The following is a 13,158-nucleotide window of genomic DNA, read 5'->3' on the forward strand; positions in this document are numbered from 1 at the left end:
AGGTGCAAATAGAGTTGAAAGTACGATATCGACAGTAAATTATTAAAAACCTGACTAGCGGTGGAAAAGAAATACCCATGTCTTTGGAGGTAAATGGGAGAAATAATCTAGCTATTCAAAAGAAATTTTTTAACTACTTTAATATTCAGAAAGAATATTTCGAACTTTGATGTAAGATGATGGACACTCTGCTTTAGTCAATTTGGTTGCTAGCAAGTGGAGGATTGCCATAATGAATATGGTCTACCTCTTCACCTCTTCCCCTTTTTTCTTTTTCTCATTTAAAGTAATAATATCGTTTGTAAAAAAATAATTTCTCAATAGCATGTAATACATATACTAATTATAAAACAATCTTGAGGATAAATTTACAAATTTGGTATATACCAATTTTAAAATATATGTTGAGTTAGTTTTGTACAATTTTATACATGAGAAATTCATTCAATTAACTCATTTTATGTGTGACGCGTGGGATCAAATTTTCAAATGCATCACACATTATTTGTGATGTTCCACACCTATCGTGTGTGGTCGAGTTTCTATCAATACATATATATACCAGACTCAACCTCTACCTCCATCAGTAAACACAACAAACGCTTCATAAAATAATTAAGAGGATGGTAGGTTGAAGTTAAAATGGAAATTGAGTCCTCTTCGGATCTTAGTATTCAGAGCTTAAGGACTAAAAGATATGAGTCCTTAGTTTGTGTGAAGGACTAAAAGATACGATGTTTGCCGCGAATATATGGAGGAGATTTGTTTTGGGTCACAGACCAGTCACTTTATGTCTCTGTTACCGGCATGGCAAGGTAACTGATGTGGCAGGCTGCAGATGTCCCACGTGGCGTGGGTGTTGAATCGATATCGGGCTGATGTAACTGCATCCGTCAACTTACTTGGGGAACACTGGAACCGGTGACGTACATTATATAAGATAAATGTATAGGAAATTAAAAACCCCACGTATAAACATTTTTGCTTCATTCCACCCATAAAGATCATCTCCAACACTTCAATTAAAACTTAAAAATTTTTGTTCAGAAATAGTTTTTTTACTCCAACTCTTCTGAATTAAAATTTTAGCCACAAATTATTAAAAAATGAATTTAGGTTTTTTTTTTCTCTTAAAAGTAACTTTTTTAAAAGAAAAATTTTTTGTAGACTATCCTAATTTAATTTTATCAACATTTTAACTTAAAAATATTTAGATTCTGACAAATATTGAAAAATCATTAATCGATACCATGAAACTCGTGAAACACTATAAAAGAATATGAAACACATAAAAGATTGTTTGTTTTTAATTACTTTAGCCGTTAGATTTAAATTTGGATCCTTAGATTTTTTTTTTTTTTACCGGTGGATTCCATCAAATTATATTTTAACCGTTGAACTCAATGAATTTATAAATATAAAACTAAAAAAAATATACATATATGGTGGGTTAGCCCCACTAATCCAGAGGGAATTCTAAGTTAAATTTGACTCATAAATGAGTTTTGAGTTTTACTCCAAATATTTTTTTTTTTCCTTTCCAATGGTTGGAGTAGGTCTTAAAGGCTCAATTGTTGATTAAAGCCTAAATAAAATAGATAAATATGTAGAGAAGGTTGAGAGTGGTAAAATGGCTGACCGAAAAATTTGAGTAAAAAGTTCTTCAAAAAAAAAAATGAGTAAAAAAATGGAAAAACTAGAGGGCATGGAAGACTTATAAGGTGTAAATAGAGTTGAAAGTATGATATCGAAAGTAAATTATTAAAAATTTGACTAGGGGTGGAAAAGAAATGGAGGTGGATTGTCTACCCTCTCATTTCCATACTTTTCCCATACCCTCATATTTGTGTGATCACGGTTAAGTCACGTCAACATTTTATATTCATATTACTTTTTGTTTTATTATTTCTATAAAAAAATTAATATAAAATGTTGACGTGAATTAACCGTGACCACACATCACAGGAGGGCAAGCAACGGCGAAGCTACATAGGAGCGAAGGGGGGCGGCCACCCCTCCACTCATCGAAAAACAAAGGCAGGAGTGAAGCTTGAACCCCCCTGGTTCGGCCGGAAACTGGGTTGAAACCCCCTTGCTTTTGAACCAGAAACCTGCGCAGCTCCCTGCGCGCAGGGTTTTTTTTTTTTTAATTTTAAAATCCAGGCCAAAACGATGTCGTTTTGGGCCTGGCAAAAAAAAAAATTTGGTAAACGGCGTCGTTTTGCGGCTAATCAAATAAAATAAATAAAGAAAACAGGGGGACCAATGGTCCCCATCCCCATCCCAACCCCACCCCTGGTCCCCATCCCCATCCTCATCCTCATCCCAACCCCACCCGGTTTCAATTAAACCCCCACCCTTTTCCCATATGACAAATCTCGTCCCCCACATTTACTCCCCTTTTCCCCCACACGACAAAACCCTCCCTATCCTAGATTTCACTTTTCAAAATTGTCCCAAATCCCAAGAACACAAGAAAGCAGCCACCCCTCGTTCTGTTGGTTGGCCACCAAGACCATTGTCCAAAGTCCAGAAGCAACTCACCACGCACGCCACGCTAGACGCTCCAATTAAGGTAAAATTTTAATTTATTTCAAACCCTAATTGATGATTGAATACAAATTTTTGTTTAATTGATGTAGGATTATAGGGTTATACATTATATGGTTATTGATTATAGATTATTCTTATTCATATGATATGAATACTATGATTATTGAATTTTTTTTTTTTTTGAAGTACATAAAACAGGATTGATACATTATATATATAGGAACTTGAATCACACATGGTCTAGCAAGAAAAAAAAAAACAACTGAACATGGTGAAGACTTTTACATCATATTTACATTAACATAATAAACCCCAACTAACCAACTAAAACCCTCATTCAAATGCATTGTTGGTACTGTACATTCGTAGTCTACATACTCTACTCTAGGATAAAAATTGAATTCTTGATTATTCATATGATTGTTGGTACTGATAAATTATTCTTATACAGTTACGTAATGGAACGATACTATAAGAAACAGTGCTTAAATCCTTCTCCAAATATTCCGGATAGTCCTCCTCTTCCTTTAAATATTCCGAGTAGTCCTCCTCCACCTTCAAATATTCCGAGTAATCCTCCTTCGAGTATTTCGGGTAGTGCACAACAAAGTGAGGTTACTGAGTTGGATGAAATATTAGCTAATCTTCCTGCAAACCCTGGACTGAGACGTCAAATGCTTGATTATCCACTCAATTATCGCAAAGCAATTCGTAGATACTACCTCCAAAATGAACCTTGTCAACCTAAATCTCACATCATACCAAGGAAAGCTAGCAACAATCGATGTTTTATCACAGGTTTGTTTGATAATTTTAATTGGTTGGAGTATAGTATAGTAAAAGATGCTGCATTTTGTCATTATTGCTATCTTTTTAAATGTGATTTTGATAAAGCGGGTGGTAGTGGAAGTGATGCCTTCACTTGAAAAGGGTTTATAAATTGGAGGAAAGGACCAGAAAATTTTCGAGTCCATGAGGGAGGTTTTGGAAGTCTTCGTAATAAAGCTATGCAACAAGCTAAAGACTTGATGACACAAAAACAACACGTTGAAACATTTGTGATCAAGCAAACTGATGAAGCTCGCGTTAATTATCACACTTTACTGAGTGGAGCATTTGATTGCACAAGATGGTTGTTGCGACAGGGTTTGGCTTTTTGTGGGCACGATGAATCTTTGAAATCGAGCAATAGGGGTAATTATATAGAGCTTATGCAATTTCTTGCCGATCATAATGAGAAAGTTAGGAAGGTTATTCTTGAGAATGCTCCCAAGATTCTCAAGTATACTTCTTCCGATATTCAAAAGGATCTTGTTCATGTTTGTGCTATTGAAACTATTAATACAATCACTAAAGACATGGAAGGTACATTTTTTTTCTCTTTTGGTTGATGGATTACGTCACGCTTCCATTAAAGAGCAAATGGCGGTGGTATTGCGTTATGTGAACAAAAAAGGAGAAGCAATTGAAAAGTTTTTGGGTGTTCAACATGTCTCTTCTACAACTAATAGCTCACTTGAAGAGGCCATTGAGAGATTGTTTGCTACAACAAATTTGAGTATGTCTAAGTTACGAGAACAAGGCTATGATGGAGCTAGTAATATGACAGGTGAGTTAAATGGTCTTAAAACAAAGATTTGGAACAAATACTCTCAAGCATTTTATATTCATTGTTTTGCACACCAACTCCAACTAACTCTTGTATTCGTGGCAAAGGAAAATGAGGATGTTGCCAATTTCTTCATCAATGCTAGTAGTTTGGTGAATCTTATTGGATCTTCATGCAAGCGTCGTGATGCATTTAGAGAGAAACAACAAGAACAAATTCAGAAAGCTCTTGTTCTTGGTAATCTTGAAACGGGTAAAGGGTTAAATCAAGAAAGTAGTCTCATGTGTCCATGTGATACACTGTGGAACTCGCATTATGGTACTATAGTTAGTATTATTGTTATGTTTGAACCCGTGGTAGAGGTGGTTGAATGGATTAAAAGTGATCGCAACCAAGATACTCTCGGTGAAGCAACTAGGTTATTCAAAGACATAAAAACTTTTGATTTTGCATTTCACCTTTTCTTGATGAGACTTATATTGGGAATTACAAATGAGTTGTCACAAGCATTGCAAAAGAAAGATCAAGATATTGTAAATGCGATGACGTTAGTGGAAGTATGCAAACAAAGACTACAATCCTTGAGAGATGATGACTTTGGGGACTTATTTAATGATGTAGGAAGGTTTTGTGAGGATCATGATATTATCGTTCCTAACATGGAGGATTTGCATTTCGTACCTGGAAAATCAAGGCGTAAAGCTCCAAAAATCACAAACTTCCATTACTATCGTATGGATCTTTATTTTCAAGTCTTTGATATGCAACTAAAGGAATTGAATGATTGCTTCAATAAGGTAAACACCGAGTTGCTTCTTTGTATAGCATGTTTGAGTCCGGTGAATAATTTTGCATCTTTTAACAAAGCAAAAATTGTTCGTTTAGCCCAACTTTATCCTCAAGATTTTGATCGTATGGACCTCATGAATCTTCTAATTCAACTTGACAATTACATTCATGATATGAAAATGCATAGTGAGTTTTCATCATTGAGAGGAATTAATGATCTTGCAAAAGAGTTAGTGAAGACTGGGAGGTGTGAAAGCTATATGTTAGTGTATAAGCTTCTTACATTGGCTTTGGTGTTACCGGTTGCAACCGCTTCGGTGGAGAGAGCTTTTTCTGCTATGAAGATTGTGAAAGCACTATTGCGTAACAAAATGGGAGATCAATGGTTGAGTGATAGTATGCTTGTTTACATTGAGAGATATGTATTTGCTTTTATTGATAATGAGCCTATTATGCAACGTTTTCATGACATGAAACCTCGCCGACAACAATTGTAATTTTTTTGTATTAATTAATTATGAAAGACATTACTATATAAAAAGATTTAGTTGTTGCCATTTTTCTTTAACCTTGCACTCTTTTAAGTTCACCCCTCCCCCTGAGAAATCCTGGCTTCACCACTGAGGGCAAGGAAAGAGTACGGAAATAGGAGGGCAAACAATCCACCTCCAAAAGAAGTACCCATGTTTTTGGAGGTAAACGGGAGAAATAATCTAGCTCTACAAAAGAAATTTTTGAACTACTTTAATGTCCACAAAGAATAATTCAAACTTAGGTGCAGAATGATGGCGCTCTGCTTTAGTCAATTTGGTTGCTAGCAAGTGGAGGATTGCCATAACGAATATGGTCTACCTCTCCAACCCTCCCCCTCTCCCCTCTCCCCTCTTTTTTGTTTAAAGTAATAATATCGTTTGTAAAAAATAATTTCTCAATAGCAAGTAATACATATACTAATTGAAAAAAAAAATTATAAATATACCAAGATAAATTATAAAACAATCTTGAGGATAAATTTACAAATTTGGTACGTACCAATTTTAAAATATATGTTGAGTTAGTTTTGTACAATTTTATACATAATAATTTCTCAAATTCACTCAATTAACTCATTTTATGTGTGACGTTTGGGATCAAATTTTCAAATGCATCACACATTATTTGCGATGTTCCACACCTATCGTGTGTGGTCGAGTTTCTAACATTACATATATATACCAGCCTCAACCTCTACCTCCATCACTAAACACAACAAATGTTTCATAAAATAATTAAGAGGATGGTAGGTTGAAGTTAAAATGGAAATTGAGTTCTCTTCGAATCTTAGTGTTCAGAGCTTATGGACTAAAAAATCCGAATCCTTGGTTTGTGTAAAAGAGAGATCAGAGCCCTTGATTCCCAGTCGAAACCGAGGCAACAGCTCAGTAATCCTCCGGGAATTGTAGTTCCAACTTCCAGCATTCGACAAACCACTGTCTAGGGCTCTAAGCAATTAGCTTGGTTATCTAACAAAGGCAATAAGCTCGAAATTTATGATAATTAGGGTCTAAAACTGCCGATCCATACAGGATACAACATAGTTCAGCTTGCTACCGGTACAAGCAGCTTGCTACACGGGTACAACATCGTTCGATTAACAACAGAGACAGCTCCTCTTCGTCTAACAAAGAAAACATACTCACTGTAGATAGTCCGACAAGGCCCATACGGGGCCGATAACTCATACAACCAACACGGGGGAGTATGTACGACTACGAATCACTAGCCGACTCAGACCTTCCTCTTCAAATCCTCGTTCTCCTTGTTTAGGAGATCAATTCGGGCTTGAAGAATGTTGATCATGGCTTGGGCACTCATCATTTCAAACTTCAAGGTCTCCCTCTCGATTGAGATTTTGTGGATTTCAGTTTGCAGAGTCTCTATGTATTTCAAGCAGCTGGTAGGCACAGATGATTCCATCAAAGCAGCATTAAGTTCAGGAGGAGGTGCCGGGGTGGTATCTTTGGGTTCAAGGGATTCCAACAGCTGATACTCCACCAGTGCAGACAGAAAATTTCTGGTAGTCGTTGTCATCGATGCCTCAGTTGACGCTGTTGTTGTTGTAGACGAGCAAGGGTCATGTGTCATCCCACTTGAAATCTCAGAAGCATTTGAATGGTTAGAATTTGACTCGTTATGCCGCCTTCTTTTATACTGGCGTAGTTGCCCAGGTTGTCGATTAAACAAAGTTAGCAGGGGTTGTGCATCATCTGGACCTGGTGACGGATAGTCATCCAATCTCTCTTCTCTATTAACCACACATGTCATAGGATAATCATCCGTTCTCTCTGTCTTGCACGGTGGTAAAACAGTTTGATTCTCTGTTGGAAGTTCAGGAACAACAACAATAGCCTTGCTGATTGCCTGAGTATCCTGAAATGAGCAACCAAGAAGGGGAAGCAAATATTGGACGTAAGGAAAATTGAAAATACAAAGAAAAATGCAAAGAGCTACAACAGGCAATCTTACGTATCGAATATCATGAACAAAGAACAATACTAATGGGAATATCGCTAACAGGTCAGGTTGGTTGTACACCATATCATGGTATCAACTTTGATTGTTTATGGTAGCATGTCACTGTCTGCTTCTTTTAGTGTATAATAAACATAGCAACAATGATAATAGACATGCGGTTGATATTATGCATTCAAAACGTTGCAACAATGATAATAACCTGCAAATCTAAATCTAAATTTCACTTTGACAAAAAAAAAAAAAAAATCTAAATTTCACAACCATGGATAGTTTCAGCATATGTTTAGAATTAAAACCTAGAGTACGAAAATAAGAAATTGAGGTATTTATAATGATTCATGAGTCAAAGAAATACAGTTACAATCCCCAACACAAGACGATGCTGCAGCCTACGCTAATAAGAGAACAACTTTTTCAGCAATTATATGGTCAGGTAGTTTGGTACCATGAAAGGTGTATGCGTCCTTCATTTCAGTTTTCTTTTTAATCCATGGTTTTAGTATACAGCGAGGTCAAAAAGAAGGTGTCAGTGCCAGAAAGAAGCACTACGAACAAGTAGCTGTTTTAATTTCAAATTTATGTATCTTGGTTTCATTTTAGCTAGAGTTTAAAGAGTGACTGGATTATTCCAAGGATGGGATTTCTATGTATAGCAGATTACAAATATGTGGCAGGCCAACAGACTATGCAATAAACAAAACTCAAAGCACATTTAACCATCATGTGGTAAAGTCTACCTTTTAGTAATTTACTTTCTTTTTAAGCAGTTCTATCTATTAGCTTTATCTAACAACATAACTCTTGTATGTAACAACTATCAATTAATACTAGCAAAACAGCCATACCAATTCCCAAACATAAATTGTTCGTGGTGGATAATGGCGAAACTTTCATTAGAAGACTGAGAACCATGTCACTCGTTCAAATTACTATCTGGATTCTGGAGTTTAATCAAATCCTGATGTTCCTACTCATTAAAAGGGGCTAATACCAACCATTACAATCTGCTTTTAAACTCCAGAAGGATCTATAAATTAACCTGAACAAAGCCTATAGCTCTGCAAATCTCTGTAATTAAAAGAAAAGGAGAGCACAAAGAATGGAAACACTGAAACTTTAGTCATCATGACTTGCCCACTTCAGTTACATAACTTTTCTGTAGAGTTTTGGTATTATCCATATTCCAGGCTTTTATTCAGGTCTAGCCCACCACTAGTTTAACCATTTTTCTTATACACAACACAACCTCTTTACTTGGGGAAAACAGAAAAACATAGAATGGCAAGTCGCAAATATATATATATATATAAAGAGGGTGAGAAAGGGAGAGAGCCAGTTGAACTAGTATAACAGTGACCTAAATAATCATCTACTATTCATAAGTTGACTTTGGTATTAACTAGAATAATTGTTTGACATAACAAGAAAATCTAAGGGATTGCAAAACTTGAATGTTTACTGTTTAACCTTCTTAGGAATGAAGAACGTAAATTGTTGTGCAAAAGCCTCATAATCCCCCACTTTTGCTAAAAGGTCATTAACAAACATATCATGACAACCAACAAAATCCACTTTAGTCACATTTGAACCTAAATCATCGTTCACATTTGGATGCTTCAAGACTTCTCCTTCTCCACCTGGTCTTTCAAACAATTCCAACTTGCTACAGTCTATGTCACTATAATCGTTCCTTATCACCTTAAGCAAGAAATGTTGTCTACTTTCTTCTAAAACCTCATCTCAAACTTAAAAAATTGAACCTTCCAATTGTGCAGATGCTCCTCTACAGACCAAGCAACATCATTGCTCTATACCCCTAACTCTCATAAAATCCAACAAAATAAAAAGGTACTTAGCTTCTTTCTCAAGGTTCCTTATCATGGCTTATCAAAACCTTTGAGAAAAAAGGTACTCCATGTGGGGCTTTTTGTTGAGAATGAGTCCCACACTGATAGAAGGAGGGACCTTGCATGGTCTTATAAGAGGTTGGGCTACTCCCCATATTGCCAATTGGTTTTATGGTGGAACCTCAACTTTCTTCAGCCTTATCACGTGAGCCACTGATCTACTACAAACTTGAAAATGGAAAAAGGTTCTTTATCACATAAGCCATTGATATTGACTATTCCACCGTCTGATATCTATTTCTTGAGGTAATTTATGTATATATCATCCTATGTAACCTCAAGGGACCTCAAGGGACTCCACCACATTCTCTATGTATCCCAAGAGACACCAATTTTAGGCCACAGGCTTATAGAACAGAATAATTCACCATGTCACATCATCTCTGAAGCAGAACTCATTTATAGACGAGAGGAAAAATGTCAAGGTCAAACAGTTTAAAACAGTGCTGGATTATTAGACCGTCCAGTATAGAAAACCCCAAACAACATGGTCTAATGCAAAACCAAGGAAAAAGAAGACTCACCATCCTTCCGAAAGTACCTTGTCAGAATAATTATAATCTCATCCAGCAGTCAATCCAGACCTTCTTCCACGTAGGGAAGCCTCCTTAAAATGTCTTTTAAACATTGATTTCAACAATTATGTAATACTTTTAATTTATAAGCATACGATGATGACACTTATAATATGATAATGCACAGATGATAGAGATACAGAAAGCCATTATCCAAAATATATAAGTCACTATTTTGTGCAGACCTCTTCAAAGAACGAAAGAGTGAGAAAAAAAAAGGTTTGAATTAGAAAATCCCAACCCACCAGAAGATTGAAAAGTTATGTTGGTGATCAGTGAATTCAGCCCACAAAGAAAAACAATGAAACTCACATGTCCAAGAATACAGTATACATGCTTGCCATTGGTGCATATTTGGTACTGGATGTTATACAAGGAAACAATCCTTACTATATTATTTCTCAATATTATTTTCTGATATTAACTAATAACAAAGTGGGGAAAACCATTATTTACATTATGGATGAGCAAATTCAGCCTATACAATAATACAGAACAAAATTTTATGTGAATAGACTTGAGAATAAAGAGAAATAAACTGAAAGCACAAACCTGCTCAATATTATTTTCTGCAGTGGGCGCACTGTGACCATTTCCTGCAGTACCAGTTTCATGACAGTTACCTTCATTAGTAGTTCCATTGTCATCTACTACAATTATAGTGCCATGACCAATTCCTCCAACAACATTTCCTTTGACAGAAATGCCATGACCATTTCCTTTGACAGAAGTGACCTGACCATTTCCTTCGACAGAAGTGACGTGACCACTTCCTTCGGAAGTGACGTGACCACTTCCTTCGACAGAAGTGACGTGACCATATCTTTTGACAGATGTGCCGTGACCATTTCCTTCAGTACCGTGACCAGTTCCTTTGACAGAAGTTCCATGATCAATTCCTTCCATGGAAATTCCATGACCATTTCGTTCGACAGAAGTTCCATGACCATTTTCTCCATTATATGCAGCTTGGCCATTGCCTCCAATATATGCAGCATGCCCATTTCCTCCAATATATGCAGCATGCCCATTTCCTCCGATGTATCCAGCATGCCCATTTCCTCCGATGTATGTAGCATGTCCGTTTCCTTTAATGTATGCAGCATGTCCATTTTGTTCACCACGAGCAGCATGTACCTTTTGCTCGCTATGAGCAGCATAATCATTTTGTTCACTACGAGCAGCATGTACCTTTTGCTCACTACGAGCAGCATAATCATTTTGTTCACTACGAGCAGCATGTACCTTTTGCTCACTACGAGCAGCATGTACCTTTTGCTCACTACGAGCAGCATAATCATTTTGTTCACTACATGCGGCATGACCATTTCCTACCACAAATGCATCACGACTAACTACAGCTACACTCCGGGTCTCTTGTCCAGGAACCAAAGTTAACTTGTCATCATCGTCCCACTCCTCCTCAACAAAAGGCGCATACCGATGCCCGTTTGGTGGACCTATATTGCTTTTGTGAAATACTCGACATAGGACAAATGCATCCTTCAGCCCCCAGAGCAAAAGGGAAACAAAAAAAATACTAAATCAGTCTCCAGATGATTGCAATACCCAATGCTTAAAAAAAAAAAAAAAAAAATTACTAGTTCGATGCTTTAGTAAAATTTAGATAAGGATATCAGTATGTCACATTATCGTAACACACTATAACCAAGTTAAGCAGTTCATTAAAATCAACTATTCAGCTCAAATGCAAAAACTTTCCGCAATCATCAAACCAAAATATAGCATAAGTGCAAAACCAGCATTTCTCTCATTTCCGAGCGATTCAGCTCATTAAACCAAACAATTTCTTATAGCACATAAAAGCATTAACGAAAAACAGGCCAAAACCTCACCTGAATGGCACCGAGCCCAGCCTTCTCGAAAACTTCATCAACAAGTCTGTACTCATGCATAACCCAATTGGTCCTTTTCCCATCTGGAGCTCGGCCGCTATGGAACACCAAGGTTTTCTTCATCCCCACGTTGATATCGTTGTGCTTGACGGCCCGGTCATTTCCGGTGGCCTTCCAGTACCCTTGGTTGGTAGCCCTATTCATCCTTGCCCCATTTCCATACTTCCTATCCAATGCACTGAAAAAATAGTACTCCTGGTCTCTGCTCTTCAAGCTCGACTTGTCTAAAAAAAACCCATTTAAAATTAGACAAAATTACAGCCCCTAATCTAAAAGAAAAATAATCCCAAAAGGGCACAAAAGTATCCAGCGTTGTCTCAGCCGAAAAATCACGCACAAATATATTAAGGCGATTTACCTTATAAAACACGAACATTAAGAAAAAAGAACAATAAAAATACAAAATTTTTCACAAAAATTAAGAAACCCAGCCACGAAAAATGAAGAAAAATCAATAAAATCGGAGATGTGGGTATTTACCAGCGAGGTCCCAGGGTTCGCTCTTGTAGATGTCGACCTCCGAGATCGCGTTAAACTTAAAGGGTTTGCGACAGACCTTGCGCTTGAGGTAGTAAATGACGAGTTCTTCGTCAGTTGGGTGGAACCTGAAGCCGGGAGCGAGGGCAGTCGGCGCAGGTGCCGGCGTCGGCGGGTCTATGGGGGCGGCTACGGCGATGACGGCGGCGGCGGCTGATGGTATTATCTGAAGGTCAGCTTCGCGACCCATGAGTCCGAGAAGCTGAGAGATTGGAGAGATTGGGGGTTTTGATAGGGAGGCTTCTTCTGGAGATTTGGTGGAGGCAAAAGCAAGCGATAGGGGTTTGATTGGTGGTGAAGAAATGATGGGAATGCCTTAGTTTACAAGAAACTGTTTTGTTTTTGGATTTAATTTTTATTGTGATCTGCTGTTGTTGGTGTTGGAGTTGTTCCTTTTATTTGTGTCATGGCTTTTGGCTTTCGGTGGAGTGAGAAAACGAGAGAGAGAAAAATGAAGCCTACTTATACCACAAGTACCGCAGGTTGGAAATATCAAGTAAAATTAAATTTTTTTTTTTTAACAAACGATATTATTTACACACCGTATTAATAATGTGATTCAAATTCACTTTTAATGTTAATCGAATCTAAAACTTCTCATTTACAAATAAAAAGAAATACCACACTAAACTGTACCAAATGGTAAGAGTAAGGATAAGGATAATAGGTTACGGTTAGAATGATTCAATTTTCTCAAGAGTGTAATGAATCAATGATAACAAACAAATTCATATGAGTAGGAGGCTAGTGAGATTTGA

At 36.9% G+C, this 13,158-nt stretch overlaps 2 protein-coding genes across 2 annotated transcripts; one reads left to right on the forward strand and one right to left on the reverse strand.

The window, feature by feature from the left end:
- Positions 1-3,560: 3,560 nt before the first annotated feature.
- LOC103948748 (zinc finger MYM-type protein 1-like) lies at positions 3,561-6,635 on the forward strand. Its single transcript, XM_048591725.1, has 3 exons — positions 3,561-3,918; positions 3,971-5,314; positions 6,517-6,635. The coding sequence occupies exons 1-3, from the start codon at positions 3,561-3,563 to the stop codon at positions 6,633-6,635; spliced, it is 1,821 nt and encodes a 606-aa protein (XP_048447682.1).
- On the reverse strand, positions 6,467-12,834 carry LOC103938368 (NAC domain containing protein 50). Its single transcript, XM_009348370.3, has 4 exons — positions 12,344-12,834; positions 11,804-12,087; positions 10,500-11,450; positions 6,467-7,360 (listed from the first exon to the last, which is right to left on the reverse strand). The coding sequence occupies exons 1-4, from the start codon at positions 12,588-12,590 to the stop codon at positions 6,719-6,721; spliced, it is 2,124 nt and encodes a 707-aa protein (XP_009346645.2). The 5' UTR covers positions 12,591-12,834; the 3' UTR covers positions 6,467-6,718.
- Between the last annotated feature and the right edge of the window lie 324 nt (positions 12,835-13,158).

This window comes from the organism of the source record quoted next, unplaced genomic scaffold (genome assembly GCF_019419815.1).
Source record: "Pyrus x bretschneideri cultivar Hongxiangsu unplaced genomic scaffold, Pyrus_bretschneideri_v1 Contig35, whole genome shotgun sequence".
Classification (NCBI taxonomy): domain Eukaryota; kingdom Viridiplantae; phylum Streptophyta; class Magnoliopsida; order Rosales; family Rosaceae; genus Pyrus; species Pyrus x bretschneideri.

What these genes read in the sequence shown, in the direction of transcription:
- LOC103948748 (XM_048591725.1), top strand. Translation starts at nt 3,561, where the DNA reads ATGCAACAAGCTAAAGACTTGATGACACAAAAACAACACGTTGAAACA. An exon ending in AATCACTAAAGACATGGAAG is followed by an intron (nt 3,919 to 3,970) that starts GTACATTTTTTT and finishes CTTCCATTAAAG; the next exon opens with AGCAAATGGCGGTGGTATTG. An exon ending in GATTGTGAAAGCACTATTGC is followed by an intron (nt 5,315 to 6,516) that starts GTAACAAAATGG and finishes CGATCCATACAG; the next exon opens with GATACAACATAGTTCAGCTT.
- LOC103938368 (XM_009348370.3), bottom strand. Translation starts at nt 12,590, where the DNA reads ATGGGTCGCGAAGCTGACCTTCAGATAATACCATCAGCCGCCGCCGCC. An exon ending in CGAACCCTGGGACCTCGCTG is followed by an intron (nt 12,088 to 12,343) that starts GTAAATACCCAC and finishes GGTTTTTTTTAG; the next exon opens with ACAAGTCGAGCTTGAAGAGC. An exon ending in CAGAAAATAATATTGAGCAG is followed by an intron (nt 7,361 to 10,499) that starts GTTTGTGCTTTC and finishes TGCTCATTTCAG; the next exon opens with GATACTCAGGCAATCAGCAA.